Source organism: Fusarium pseudograminearum, chromosome 2, assembly GCF_000303195.2.
Source record: "Fusarium pseudograminearum CS3096 chromosome 2, whole genome shotgun sequence".
NCBI lineage: Eukaryota > Fungi > Ascomycota > Sordariomycetes > Hypocreales > Nectriaceae > Fusarium > Fusarium pseudograminearum.
In genome coordinates this window covers 4230699-4244989 of record NC_031952.1, presented here as the reverse complement: position 1 = coordinate 4244989, position 14291 = coordinate 4230699, and the positions used below count along the sequence as shown (strand labels likewise).

Sequence of the window (14291 nt, the reverse complement as noted above, 5' to 3'; positions counted from 1 at the left end):
CGCTTAGATAGGATCTTGCTGGAAGATCGAGCGTTCGGTCTTTTGTGTTGAAACACTGTTTTCGTACGCATCGTATCAGGTTTACGGAGAATTCATCGGGAACTTTTTTAACTTTCTTTTCTTCTTGCTGTTTGAGATGTCTGCCCAAAAGCAATACCAACTAGAATCGTGACATCAATCATGCCACAGCCCTTGATCGACCACACGGAGGTGGCCATTTCCATGTCCAAAAACTGCTGTTCCGAGCGGGATGTATCTACTCTAAAATGACAAGCAAGGTCATCCTACCGTATGCAAGTTATCTTCCATGGGTGTCACTGTCCGAATGGACTTTTGGGCTGCCAGCGGCCCTGTAACCGATTGAGGCATACCCGTCGTGCAAGGTTCGGGCAGGGGTCTAAGCAGGCAATTTCTGGTACATCGTACATGCACAAGAGTCTAGCAGCATACACTTAATATTCTTCAACTGTTCTCGACTACCTCCATCCATGTAATCTGCAGGGTCAGGGATGATCTAGACGTCTTCCTTTTCTTTCCTGGTGCCCCCCCGCCCCTGATCCCGATTTCTCGATTTGACTACTTGATGCTTTATTTGTTTGGCTGTTGGCTCTTGATGTTTCCCTCCCTCTCTACCTCCAACTCCCCGTCTCTCTTTTAAAACGAAACACGATTCCTGATCTGCGGTGTCGGTTATCGTATCAGTCAACGCCACCAAAGAATGTAGCGATGAGGCTACAGCTTCGCGACGACAAAGATGACGGTCCCGTCCACCCCTTCGTCAATCCTTATACCGAGTTGAACATTGGGCTATGGCTGTTGTTTGCAGGAGCTTCTGTGTTTTTGGCAGCTAGGTTATGGGTCAAGATAACGAGACGGCATGGAATGTGGTACGATGACCATATCCTCATCTTTTCATGGGTTAGTCAAAGAATGGCGCTGCAGTCTACCACGGTTATACTGACAAGTACGACTAGTTCCTCCTTCTCGCCAACAACAGTCTGATAGTATACGAATTCGGAAACGGCTACGTCCTCGAGGACTCATCCAAACAGTGGGATGACCGCATGCACATACTCATCAACATCTCGTCGTGTGGGACATTGATCGGCCAGGCCCTGACCAAGACAGCTTTTGCGGTAACACTACTACGGATGAGCAACCGATGGCAAAAATGGATACTCTGGTTCTGTATCGTCAGCATGAACGTCTACATGGCCTTCAAGGTGGTCTTTCAATGGGCCAAGGTCTGCGGCAAGGCCACATACGACAACTGGTACAGGTTGGACTTTTGCTTGGACCCTACCTTCCGAACCGACTTTAAGGAGGGTGGCAACAGCGAGTATTCACGTGCGCGTATCAATGATGAGTTATGCTAACATGCTTTTCAGTCTACAATATCATTATGGATTTCGTGTTTGCCTGCTTCCCTTGGCTCATCGTTCGAACACTGGAGATGAAGAAGGCTGAAAAGGTCGGCCTTTGCCTTACCATGAGTCTCGGAATGATGTAAGCTCAACAGTCGACTCACAATAAGACATGTGTCTAACAAGCATTCAGCGTTGCCATCGTCTCAGCTATCCGAGTTAGTTGGAAAGATCAAGGAAACGGCCGCGACGCCTACTACATCTGTACGTTCACACGCCACATTTGTACTCATAGAATCCAAACTAACAGCTACCAGGGCGCAACGGCATGTCGCAAATTTGGTACTCATCAGAAATCGCCGGAACAATCATGGTACAATGCATCCCCATTCTCCGTCCCATCATTCGAAACATCCACAACTCCTTTACATCACGCAAACTCGAATCATCCGCCGGTGAGCGAAAAGGCTCCGGCTGGACCTGGACACGCAGCAGCAAGCACATCTCTACAGGACCTCTCCCCGTCCTTGTCCACAACAACAATAACGAAAACGTGGAGCTCCGCAATATCCCCGAAGAGAATGAACCACAGGAATTCGACTTTTGGGATAAGAACCGCGTACCCACACCTGATATCGAACAGGCCAGACCGGTGGATCACAAGTTCACCAGAGACGATAGTTGGCCGCTGGGGCCAGCAAGTGAGTCGAATAAGAGCACAAAGAGCTTTGATATGGTGCATCCCGGAGTCGGGTTGGCTGTTGAGCAGGAGGGTTACGAGCAGGGACTCTCACCACCACCGCCTCGAAGGAATTAAGAGGCCCATACCAAGTTTATTTCATGTGTATAATAGGGTAAAAAAAACTACAACTTAGATACGACGTTATGTACATACTTATTTTTGGCGTCCTAAACTGCTGTGTCATCATAAATTCATTGTTCTAGTGAGAATGCTAGGTCGAGATATTTCCATCTGTTCCAAGGTCCACGAACTTCATGATTCATCGATCATAAGATAGCGAGTTTCATACTTATTAATAAAATCTTGACATATAGTCCTTGACCGAGGCCAACGTGAGACATAAGCCGTATCTTGATCCGACTGTTTTTCTTTTTTTAGGTTTTAGGTTAAACCTTGTGATCGGCACTGTCTTTGTGTCGTTGAAAGCACATTTCTTTTTCCAATCCCTCCATATGACGCATCTATAGACAATTTGAAACAAAAAACTCCATCACAAGTTCCATCTCACAGCTTGGCTTGGTCCTCATGTCTCGGATGCGCCAACGCTGTCGCGTAGTATCTGATATCAGGAAGACCTTGTTCAACCCAACCAACCATGGTTATCTCATACAACTTTTGTTGCTCTTCGGCCGAAGGCGCAGGCCCTTGTAGACCCCTAGCACGTCGGCTCTCGTCAGTCTCCACAACCCAAGCATCCTCGTCGCTTTCGTCGTTCTGGAACACATATCTCCTTGTCTCGCAGTTCTTCCATCCAGTGCCACACCCCAGTGTGCTGTGTTCCCAGTCGTTGCTAAAGTAGTGTAGGAAACTACCATGTGCAACCAGAGCAATGTGAACATCCTCGTCGGTATCTCTGCTCAGCTCATTGGTCCTTTCTCTCAGTATCCTTCTCACTGTCCTGGCACGCTGGGCACAGGCACCTGTGATTGGGCTGTTGGGTCCGTAGAGGTCCTTGTCGTTCCAACCGTCGGAAACAAGACTCAGGTCCACTGGCCAATCATTCTGTATGCACCTTTCCGCGAGTACAGCTGGTGGGCTTCCTATATCGCAGTTGTGATCGGAGATCTCCTGAGCTTCGGGAATAGCAAGAATGTCATTTGTCTGGAGAGCTGAGTTGAAGATGAGACATGTTGTATGTATTGTTCGGGTCATAGGTGAAGCGGCGATGAATCTGAACTTGGACTGGTCTTGGAACGAGGCCTTGCGACGTTCCTCACATTGTTGTTCTCCAAGTGGTGTTAGCGCGGGATCGACAATGTTGAAGAATTCTTCGCCAAGATTGTGATAGCCCTGAGCATGGCGAACTGCGTGAATAACGACACGGCCCATCTTGAAGTCTTTGGGTAGCAGAGTAAGTATGTTTGTGATTTCTGAAGAATCTTTCCCCACTGGCACTTCCAAGGAAAGGTATACTTATAGTAAATAAGAAGAAAAAAAATAAGTTGATTACCATTTGACGTCAATATTTGCCGCCTTTATCGCTGCTTGGCTGGATGATGGATTCATGGATCCATTATGCCCCATCAATCTACGCGTTAGCGCGGGGACTACGAGGTCGTTGACCCCATTTGGCAAGTTACCACGACACGTTCGCCAACGTGGAAGATCCACGAATCTTGACAGGCTGCAAGTCGATGCTTATAGACTTTATATAACGTTGCTTATTACCAATACGTGCCACGCTGGCCTGTGATTATGTGAGGGGGATGAGGAATTAACTCTTGAGCGAACTCTATCTCGATTGCGCCGATTCGTGGTTACTCCTTGAAGCGAATACGCTGACGACGTGTCCAAATTGTAGCCATGTATCAGTGTTTACATGCATCGGCGGTGACCTGACTTTGAGCATTGACCCTACTGTCACTCAGGAACCGAAACCTAGTATTATTGAGAACAACCGAGTATGAACTCTAACAAGTACAATTCACCCGCACGTCGTTTTTCCAATCGAAGGGAACAGAGTGGCCAGAAGCTATGGCCACGGAATAAACATTAATTATATATAACCCTCACACTAACATGAAGCTATCAGTCATGGACCCCAACGCAGTATGGTACCATTTAATGTTGGCGCCTTCTCTCTTCCTTAGTGCCCAAAGCTCCTTGACAAGATGCGTAATCTGCGTCCAGATAGCTAGTTCCGATCTCTCCCACAAAAGATTCAGGCACTTGAGCATACGTTGCTGCATCGCGTCGTCAGCAATCTCAAACGCTATCATCGCCACCGGCCAAATCATTGGCGAAAAGCGTTGAGTGGTGCATGTGTGTAGAGCTTCAAGATGAGGTAGCGCTTTCTCAACAAGTGGCTGAACCTCAACGAGGGGCATGTCTTTCAGAGTGCGCTTCATGTGGATTAGGGCCGAGTAGTAAAAGGTAAAACCGTGGTGGTAAATCAGATCTGAATATTCTTTCGTTGCTGATATGTCTGGTTTACTAGGCACCGAGAGATAAAGTTCAAGTTCCAGACGGTCGAGTTCATCAGGCGTGGGGTTGCTATCACTTGGGGACTTTCTGCGCATGGCAAGAGTGTTCATTGCCCGCAGGCCGTGGAAGATCGGCTGCGGAAGGCCGAATGCTGTGTATAAGGAGTAGGGCTCAGGTTGTGGACCAAGGTCATTCGTGAAATCCCAGTATGAAGTTCCATGTATGTCGTATAGCAACTGTGTCTGAACCACTGTGTTCATACCTCGAAACATGTAGTAAATGCTAGAAGCCGCCTCGTTACGATGCCAGACTTGCGGGTCAATATGGTTGACCCATTCAACGGCCCCACGAAAGTGTAATCGCCAAAATGAAGTTGGCAGTGTGACAGCTTCATTCATGATGCAGATTATCACAGCAGCAAGCAGCGCTACGCATTGGGCGCCATCGTTCGAATGGCGGATATTTTGAGCAAGGTGCGTGATCCCAAGGTTGTGATGCTCAAGAGCTACATTCTCCAGACTACGTCTTGACTCTGGCGTCTCTCTTTTCTTTGCAAGATGGAACGCCGACGCTGAGCATATGAAATGGAACAAGCTCGTTGCCCCCGTTGACGTTTTCGAATCGGTACGCGCTCCCTCCCAGGCTATGGGCATCATTGCACTTCTCATAGGGTTGTAGATACCGGGCACTGGGTTCAGAGAGTCGCAAAGATTTAAAGTCCAGTGTTGCATCAATTCGCATTGAAGACCGGGGTTTGTAAGAATATCGATGTGTCGGGTAATCTTCTGCGGTATGGTTTGCGTGTTGGACGGTGACGATGCATGAGATGCTGACTCGGGTACACTAGGCAAAGGCAATGAGCCTGTGCCGACATCATTTGTGCCGACAGGGGTTGATGTGTTGGTTTCGGCTTGGACAATGGGACTTTGATCGAAGTTCTGTTCAACTTGTAGTAGTGGAAGGTGAGGCTGCACAGTTGGAAGCGAAGCGTAAGGGGGACCCGTTGTTAGACCCTGGCGCAAGAGTTCGTATGAGTGAAATATTCGGGTGTTGAGTTGATTAGTGTAGAGATCCTGAGCTAGGCCAGGTTGTTCAGTGTGGTTCGAAGTCCTCGGGGTTGATGAGGGTTCAGAATGCAGGTCTGGGGGTCCATTATCAGAAGGTCCTTCACCAAGATCTTCGTCGCCCAAGTCACTAGCAGACGAAGCGCCATGCTCAGATGGCTCGGATGCTGTTTCGCCAACTGCCGGCAAATCGCTCGACCGACGAAGTCTCTCAGAAGTCAGACGCGTTGACCTTCGTTTGCCTCCCCTCTTGAAAGTAGTGGGATTCCTCACAGAGGCCCATGATAGTCTAACGCCATAACCCTCACAGTCAATGCCTGCATTTCGGCAACGATTACATGACGGCTTGGCCTCGTCACACTTGACGTGCTTCGCGCGACACGTCCAACAGCCTGAAAAGCTCTTGTTTCGGGGTTTGCGCGGTTTTCCTGATGCAGTCCTGCCAGGCGATTGTATTGGCTCATCAGGCATTGCTGAAGACAGCTTTGTTGGGAAGACAAGGCATGTGATGGAGAAGAAGTGTTTGGCCAACTCTCAAACCTGGGGTTGACGAAGCGAGATTTGGATGATCCCGTGGTAAATATCCTGATTGGGACAAGCATGACATGGTTGTGTCAACGCTAACCTGATCTATCAGCGGCATTTTCACAACAGCGTTGCTCAATGCTTGGTAATCTCTGTGAACAATCTGAATTAGTGAGCAGGGAGTCTAAGAATCGGGAACCTAATGAGACACTCTAAACAATTATAAGGCTTGACATGTGCAACAAATAGTCGACATCCCATCTGGCCTTCGCCTTCAACAACAGCCACTTGTGGGTCAAGTGTTCAGCCCTGCTAAGGTTCTCGCTATGCATTGCCATAAAGGGATTAGTCTGTAATGGCTCAGACACCTCTGATCAGGTCAAGACCGGGAATAGCAAAGACCATTCTTGGCAATTCAAACCGATTCGAATAATGATGCATCTCGCGGCAAAGGTCACCATCTTTTCACCGCATCGTACGACGATCCTAGCACGAAATGTCTTTCTTATATGACTTGATGTTCGTCTCCATCGTCCCTCATTCTGAAATGCCACATTACTTTTTGACTCCCCTTGTTCCCACGACACGGATTTACAGCAAGAACTCTGCATACACCACAACATGACAGGCCTACTCCAGTTGATCAGACCGCGGGAGATCTGCCCTTTATTATTCAACAAGAGAATCCAAGATAAATCGAACAGGCCACAAGCTTCTCTGAATTGCCGTACTGGTACATCCCCAATCGTCATCTGGCATGATGACGATAATGACGAGAGTTCTACCATCTCAGGATCTTTAACACTTGAAGTCACTGATGATATGGTCGAGGTGCAAAGCCTCTATGCTATACTACGAGTCCACATAGTCAACAGAAAGCCTTTCAAGAAAGGCTGCAAAGGTTGCAAACACAATTTTACAGAGCTCAAACACTGCAACATCATTACAACAGCCACCACTTTAAACAAGGGCATTTATACTTATGACTTGTCATATCGGGTGCCCAGCTACCTGCCTCCATCCATGGAAACATCGATTGTCTCGGTCAGCTATGAGTTTGAAGCGATAGCATCCCTTCGAAAATTGGGACAATCACCAACCAGCCTTCAGACCCTTGCTCTGCATCGTGTTCTCCCCGTTGCACGATCAATACCTGTGATGGACACTCAAACATACTCAAACCGGATCTATCAGATGGCAGGAATAGAGGTGGGGTGTGCCTTTGATACAGTGATGAACCCGAGGATTAAGAATCGAGCCACATTTACTATGAGCGGGCTTCGAAGCAGTCCTGGCAACAGCGAGGATATTCATTTCTGGCGCGTATGTAGTGGGACATGGATACTGGAAGAGACTGTCAAAAGCACAGCATCGGCGTGTCTTTCTCATTGTCGTCAAAATAAAGGCGACAACACTCGAGAGCGAAGAAAGCGGACGATACTCGGACACTCAGCATTCTACGACGGATGGACAACCGACGACGATGCAGGGACTTTGAGCATGGATTTCTATTATTCCATACAAAAAAGCCTGGGTCATTACACACAAGATACAGGCGATGTAGGCGACACTTCAGTCTCTCATGCTTTGGTGATGGAGGTGCAGATGATGAAGGAGATTTACCCCAATGGAAGACAGGACTCGGCGAGAAGAACAGGTATCGGAAGGATACTTCGCTCTGAACACCGTGTTGTACTGAGTGACTACACAACGTTATCAAACCAGATATCCGGAGAGAGCCTGCCACGGTATCAGGACGTGTGCACGGGACCCCCTGTATACGAGGAATAATGAAGAATCGAAGTTTTGGCCTTTGACTACGGAGTACCAGCGTTTTGTTTGAACAAGCTTGTGGAGGTAATGGGTAAAGATTAGTTATGCGTAAAACGTAGGGCTGTGAATTAGCAAGATTACTCTGATACCCATGAGCGGAGGATTTGTTGATACATAATAAAAAGTACAAATAGGAAAGCCCAGGGGTCTAATACATCGGACCTTGACTCTATGTGGCAACAGTTCTGTTCTTTCTACAACAAACATGTCGATAGAAGATGAGAGAAAATGGTATTGTTGTAGAATTGACTAAATAAGCTCGATCTTATCAGACATGTTCTTTACCATTGGACTCGTCGGCAATGCCAAGATCCCCGACTTTCAACGCGCGTTACGGATATTTCGTCCACATAATGTTGAGGCATGGCGGCAATAGGATTTATAATCGCTTCAATTGACCACGCGCTGCTCCTAACGGGCATAGCAAAAGTCACCGACATGACGTCAGCGTTGCTGACAGCTGTGGATATATATAGACGCATAGCACTGGTGATTACTCTGCTTACAACTCCTGAAATCGTCTCCTCATCTCCCCATCTCCTCACCAACGTCAAAATGGCCGAACAAACCACTCCCCAGTACGAGTTCATGCGCTTGGATACCAAGCCAAGCGGACAGCTTAGCTACAGCTTCACCCCTTCCACAGTTCCGGGAGACGCCAACCCAACACTCGTCGTCTTTGTCAACGGCATGATTGCCCCGCAAACTTCATGGATCAAGACCATTTCGAAACTACAGGAACTGTCCCCACAGGGACTTCCAGCTATCTTGACCTTTGATCGCTTCGGACAGGGTCAGACTACTGATCGTGACCCTAACGATGAGGGAGCTGCTGACCCGCTGCATGCACACGATTCCATGGATGTTGTCCACGATATTCGTCAGCTCATAACTCAAGTTTTGAAGAATAAACTCAACATCGAGGATCCTGATAGTACTCGGCTGTTTCTCATCGGAAACTCTATCGGCTGCGCTTTCAGTCGTCTCTACGCTGGTGAATATCCTGGCACAGTATCAGCCATTTTGTTTCTCGACAGCGTCTTGACTGACACGGACTTTGTCTCCGTCTTTCCCGATCCAGACGCAAAAGACTTCAACCCGGATGATCTACCCTCAGGTGTTTCTGCCGATAACATCCGGGTTGCTCGAGAGGAAACCAGGAAGCGATTCCATCCAAGCATCGGTTCCAAGGAGGGCCTCACACGCAAAAACCTGAAACAGCTTCTATCCAAGGCCGACTCGCCTGCTCTGCCCAAGACAGACGGAAAAGAGCCTTATGTGACTGTCTTGGGTCACGACTTTGACTACTTTGCCAAGAGAACCGGGACGGATTTTAATACTCCGCCTGAAGTTGTGAACGCTTATATGAATCCCTACTGGCATCATTACAATGAGGGATTGGCTAAGCTTACGATTAAGGAGAATAGTGACGGGCCGATGCAAGTGCCTGATTCGGGCCATTTCATTCAGGTCGACAATCCTGACTTTGTGGCTGGCAAGGCGCATGAGATCTTGCAGAAGCTAGCGAAGAAGTAGGACACTCGCGTCTTTCCATTCTATGGATGGTACTACTTATATAGTTTGACTCTAATGTGTGAACGCATATTTACTCTTTGCCCGAATCTTGTGTCCGTAAAAGTACAACACGTAAGGAATAGTTGCCAATAACACTGCTAGACACGCCATTATTGTGAGAGTATAGTGTGTGCCCATGTTTTCGTAAAAAGGAATACCAACCACAGTCATTCCTCCAGCGACGATATACCGCGTCAGCGCAACGAAAGTGAGAGCTGAGGCTGAGTATATCTCATATGAGTCGATGATGTACATGTATGTACAGATAAAGATACCAGTAACACCGTATCCGAATATGACTACGGCGAAAATAGCTGACCAGATACTGATATTCGCGTAGTTTGTCCATCCCAGCCAGAACAGTGAGATAGGGATAGCAGGGGAGGCCCCAAGCATTCCGTACCAGAGGCGAATCTCGGGTTTGAAGTGGTCACCTTTCTGAGCAGCTCGCAGCGTCTTGCGGTACACGATGGGAACAAAGAGAAAGTTGATCTGTGTGCCGAGAAACATGGCGACAAAGATGATGTTCGACAGGCCCTGGCTAATACCATAGGTCTGTTCAAAGATGTATGGCCAGCCAACAAGGAACGTAAACAGAACGATGTACAAAACGCTGAGATACAGAGTCATGGCGATAATGATGGGTTCCGTCAACATGAGGAATGGCCTTGTCATGCTGACTTTGAGTCGACTGAACAAGCTAGCGTCTGCAATCTCATGTTCGCACTTGAAACGATCATCGCCAGTGATTCGTCGGTAATGGTTAGCTTTCCACTGTAATAGTAGAGGCCCATACGTCTCAGGCATAAGAAGCAGGACCAGTACGAGAACAAGTCCAGAAGCGATGAGCATAGTCCACTCAGTCCATCGCCAACTAACCGCATTCGACGGACCGATGTAAGCGCCCATGACAGCTCCTATCATCGGCCCACCAAACCCAGCAACTGCATAAAGCGGAAAGCTCCAGGTCTTTTCGAGACTGTTGAACATGTCGGCAATGGAACCCCCAGAGCAGACAAGCGGTGTCGAAGCTGAGCAGCCGGCCAGAAAACGAAAAACAATCTGGGCTCCAAAGTTGGGGGCAAGGGCAGATGCCATGATCCAAACCATGAAGATTGCCATGGACACGATGTAAACTGCGTTTCTGCCAAAGGTTTCTGAGAATGGGCCTGCTACTAAGGATCCAAGACCCATCCCAACTAGATAGAGACCTGGGAATGTTGTTAATAGGTGGTATGGACAAAATGGATTGTTGGACATACCTGTAGCTAGCGACTCGGCAACTTCGCTAACTCCAAGCGACTTCGAGGCCTGGGGAAGAACCGTTGCGTCAATTCCTGACGCCGCTCCTACAAATAGGGCGATGACGGATATCTGCAAAGTAACTCCAATGCGTCTCCCGACCGACCAGTTGTGAGGGTCTAGGGGATCACCAGGGCCCTCCCATTTGACCACGAATACTTTGCCCTCCTCCCCCTTGGCATTCTTGTGAGGTCTAACTTGGATACCCGTCAAGACTTGGCCAAGTGCAACGCCTCCGGACATGCATTGTCGAATGGTTTCAGCCGTAACACTTGGCTGTATTGGCACTGGCTCCTCGTGACCTTCTTCGTCAACGTACTGTTCTTCGATGACGCGCGACAAACCACGTCTCAGGCCATTCTCATCTTTTTTGCGAGGGTGTCGTCTTACAGGCGGCTTTGATGCTTCCACGTCACGGGTGGTATCAGGTGGCATATGCTCTCTGGCCTTGCCAACATCCCGATCAATCTGCGCTTGCGCTGCAGCACCAGCGCGTCGATACTGCAGCAACGATTGCATTTTTGGCTTAAAAAACAAGAACAAGGGTAAAAAGAACAAGAAGGAGTTACAGAAAATTAGATCTCGGCGAGATAGTTAGTCGTCATCGAGATCAGTGGAGTCCAACTACCGCGTTAGCAAGATTGCTGTCCACAATTTGGCCGTGAGTCAAGCACGAATGCGTCATGGTTCGCGAATAAGAGCTTGAAGATAAGATAAAATGGAGTCGTCACGATAAAAAATTGTTGCTGGGCAAAGCGAAGATCCGGTGGTAAGACGGGAATATGATGGAACTAAGGGACAAAGAGAACAAGTCTCGATTCTCGGCCCGGGAAGAATACCGGGGGGCACGGGAGTCGGAGCCCATTCTCCGGATCTTCTTGAAGTTCGGTGGTTATTATCTCGATTACCGAGGCTTTGATGTTGGTCGTTTCGGTCTTGCAATTTCCGACAACAGAAGTTGAGAAATCCTTTGTCTTGGCAATTAAGCTTTATTCGGTTCGTATTTATGTCACAGAAACGACAAGGTTGGTGTCATCGCTAAAGCCACAAGAGACTGGCGGCGGCAAAGACTGGGCCTCTCAGCTCGAGTCTGGTTGATGATGATAAGTCAATATGATGGGGATTAGTTTGTTTGTTTCGGATTTTTAGCAACAAAAAGAAACGGCAAGATCGACGACGAGGCGGACAGACTCGTCATCTTGGTCGCAGATTGAGTGTTGACTGTCATGAAGTTGGCCTCAGCTCTTAATTTAATATTAACAACTGATACGTACTGCGCCACTTTGCACCTCACAGCTTGAGCAGAGATCCCAATATAGCACATACGTTTCACAACCAACCAACAAAGTCAGTTGGCTCGTTCTGCTTGGCCTTAATACGTGCGTTCAATTTCAGGCCCGCCGCCACTCTTCAGCGGGTAAACCAACCACAACACACCCCCGTGTCAGGATCTTCGTGCATCGGGACCAACCCGGACTAAGCAAATGCCTCATGGAAATGACCCATGAAACAGTCAACAGGGGAACTAGACAAGGGAAGACAAAAGGGCTGCCACACCTCCGAATTTGACATTAACCGGGGCAAAAATACGGTACAGCACACAACAGCAGTGGGGAAATGGTAATTAATCCTCCATTCGCTGTCAACTTCAGTTACTAGTGGCTTTCGTAGCCAACCTTCAACTAGAGAAGCTAACGGCACGCGAGCTCAACGGCGAACTTACTGTTTCTGACGACCTCGGTGTGTCTTCCCCTGCACTCCGAGTATCCATCTTTCGTCTGGTCTTTACCCATGGAGCAACGCTGTTGGCTTGCTCAGCTGAGCCGTAGGCGTGAAGGATGACATCCCATAACGTCCCACCAGTATTGGGCGACGTGCATGATACTCCAACATGTTCCCTGTATCCTGTCATTTTCCCCAGAGGAACCCCCCCTTTACCTCGCGTATGGAGGATCAGTCCACTCTGGGGTTCCCCCTCTTTATTAGCATCATCACCAACACCGAGATCTGTCTACCCCGGAAAAGTGTCTCCATGGGGTAGGTAAGCAACCATGTCGAATTTTCCATCCACATTGCAACGCTCCTAATAACAAGCTAAACCCCTCGATCGTCTTTTCTTTTTTGTTCCTTATTGGAAAGGTTTTCACCCCCACCGATTAGATATGGCATGGTGAGACTTCCGCGACCTTTCATCGACCATACCCCGACGATCGCACTTTCAACATGATCGACACCGTTTACTACGAACTGAGCTGGTCGATTCTCAGCACCATCGGAATCGCTAATGTTTTGTTCGGTCTCATGGTCGCTGGCATCACCAGCTTTGGTCCCGTCTCCATCGTCCCCATCGTCACCAGTGCTGCTGGCGCAATAGCAAACGGCCTTTGCTATTATGCATTTTACGACAAGGACACTTCTGCTACCTCGGCGGCTATAGCCTCTATATTTGCCGACATACTCTGGCTAGTGCGTTGTACTCTGTCTTTGTTCACGATCTCTTGCTAATGGGTTCTGGTGGGGCAGATACAAGAAGCTGGTCTGTCATTTTACAGCTACATCATCTTGAGTCGAGTTTTACGTGGTCGACAGTGGATAATCTTCGCGACTCTGTACTGGTCCATGATATTGTCAGTGGCAGCCATTCGCGTCGTCATTGCAGCCGTCCGAGCTCGCCGTATACTCCAAGGACTCGACGACGACCAGTCCTTGATCAATCACCTACACATGGGCTACTTCATTCTTATCGCCCTATTGGAATGCGTCAGCTCATTCTTCCTCCTCCGAGTTTTTGGTTCGGCAAAGTCGACATCTCTCAGCGCCGCCATCAAGGCTGGATTGTTCCGGTATCTGATGCGAAGCACCGAAGTTCGGCTTGCACTTCTTGCTGTGCTTGGTGTGATGCGAGCTATCACATACTCATTTCAGAATAGTCAACAAATGGCCACGAATCTCGCCTCGCAAATTGATCGGTTCGCGTATTCGATGGAGTGCATGTTTCCGGTAATGATGATGTAAGTTCAACTTGGATCACCTAGTCGCACCATCATTGACATAATATAGTATCGACATCCTTGCCTCCAAAGTCGTCTTCCATAACCAAGTGTACGGATCTTCTGGACACAGCCGAAACCATCCCGGTGGCTATCCGCGTCAACGTTTCGGTGGAAACGGCCTCGATATCATCCTCACGACGCAACAAGGCGAGAACATTGTGGAAGTCCGAGGAGGAGAGTCAAGTGGCGATAGAACAAGCTCACAAGAGCGTATCATCAGTCGTGCCCATAGGAATACGTCGTCAGATATCGATATGGAAGAGATGGATACAAAACAAATCGGGATAAGTAAAACAGTCGAGTTCGAGGTGCGCACCAGTAGTGATCCAGCGCGATGACCACATATATAGTGACCCGTGGTTGCATAATTCATTTATACCTTTATCGTTAAAGAAAGATCGCTTTTGAA

General features: G+C 48.3%; 7 protein-coding genes across 7 annotated transcripts; 4 read left to right on the top strand and 3 right to left on the bottom strand.

Moving 5' to 3' along the window:
- Window positions 1-726: 726 nt before the first annotated feature.
- Window positions 727-2181, top strand: FPSE_02121 (uncharacterized protein; the record flags this gene model as incomplete). The annotated part of the gene is made up of 5 exons (XM_009255240.1): window positions 727-918; window positions 975-1347; window positions 1389-1506; window positions 1558-1628; window positions 1682-2181. The coding sequence occupies 5 exons, from the start codon at window positions 727-729 to the stop codon at window positions 2179-2181; spliced, it is 1254 nt and encodes a 417-aa protein (XP_009253515.1).
- Window positions 2182-2610: 429 nt separating this feature from the next.
- On the bottom strand, window positions 2611-3435 carry FPSE_02122 (uncharacterized protein; the record flags this gene model as incomplete). Its single annotated transcript, XM_009255241.1, has 1 exon — window positions 2611-3435. One exon carries the CDS (start codon window positions 3433-3435, stop codon window positions 2611-2613), a length of 825 nt encoding a protein of 274 aa, XP_009253516.1.
- A 680-nt stretch (window positions 3436-4115) lies between these two features.
- On the bottom strand, window positions 4116-6065 carry FPSE_02123 (uncharacterized protein; the record flags this gene model as incomplete). Its single annotated transcript, XM_009255242.1, has 1 exon — window positions 4116-6065. The coding sequence occupies one exon, from the start codon at window positions 6063-6065 to the stop codon at window positions 4116-4118; it is 1950 nt and encodes a 649-aa protein (XP_009253517.1).
- Window positions 6066-6740: 675 nt separating this feature from the next.
- On the top strand, window positions 6741-7910 carry FPSE_02124 (uncharacterized protein; the record flags this gene model as incomplete). The annotated part of the gene is made up of 1 exon (XM_009255243.1): window positions 6741-7910. One exon carries the CDS (start codon window positions 6741-6743, stop codon window positions 7908-7910), a length of 1170 nt encoding a protein of 389 aa, XP_009253518.1.
- Window positions 7911-8507: 597 nt separating this feature from the next.
- Window positions 8508-9488, top strand: FPSE_02125 (uncharacterized protein; the record flags this gene model as incomplete). The annotated part of the gene is made up of 1 exon (XM_009255244.1): window positions 8508-9488. The coding sequence occupies one exon, from the start codon at window positions 8508-8510 to the stop codon at window positions 9486-9488; it is 981 nt and encodes a 326-aa protein (XP_009253519.1).
- Window positions 9489-9558: 70 nt separating this feature from the next.
- Window positions 9559-11348, bottom strand: FPSE_02126 (uncharacterized protein; the record flags this gene model as incomplete). The annotated part of the gene is made up of 3 exons (XM_009255245.1): window positions 9559-9575; window positions 9686-10738; window positions 10790-11348. The coding sequence occupies 3 exons, from the start codon at window positions 11346-11348 to the stop codon at window positions 9559-9561; spliced, it is 1629 nt and encodes a 542-aa protein (XP_009253520.1).
- Window positions 11349-13052: 1704 nt separating this feature from the next.
- FPSE_02127 (uncharacterized protein) lies at window positions 13053-14220 on the top strand (the record flags this gene model as incomplete). Its single annotated transcript, XM_009255246.1, has 3 exons — window positions 13053-13295; window positions 13353-13798; window positions 13890-14220. 3 exons carry the CDS (start codon window positions 13053-13055, stop codon window positions 14218-14220), a joined length of 1020 nt encoding a protein of 339 aa, XP_009253521.1.
- Between the last annotated feature and the right edge of the window lie 71 nt (window positions 14221-14291).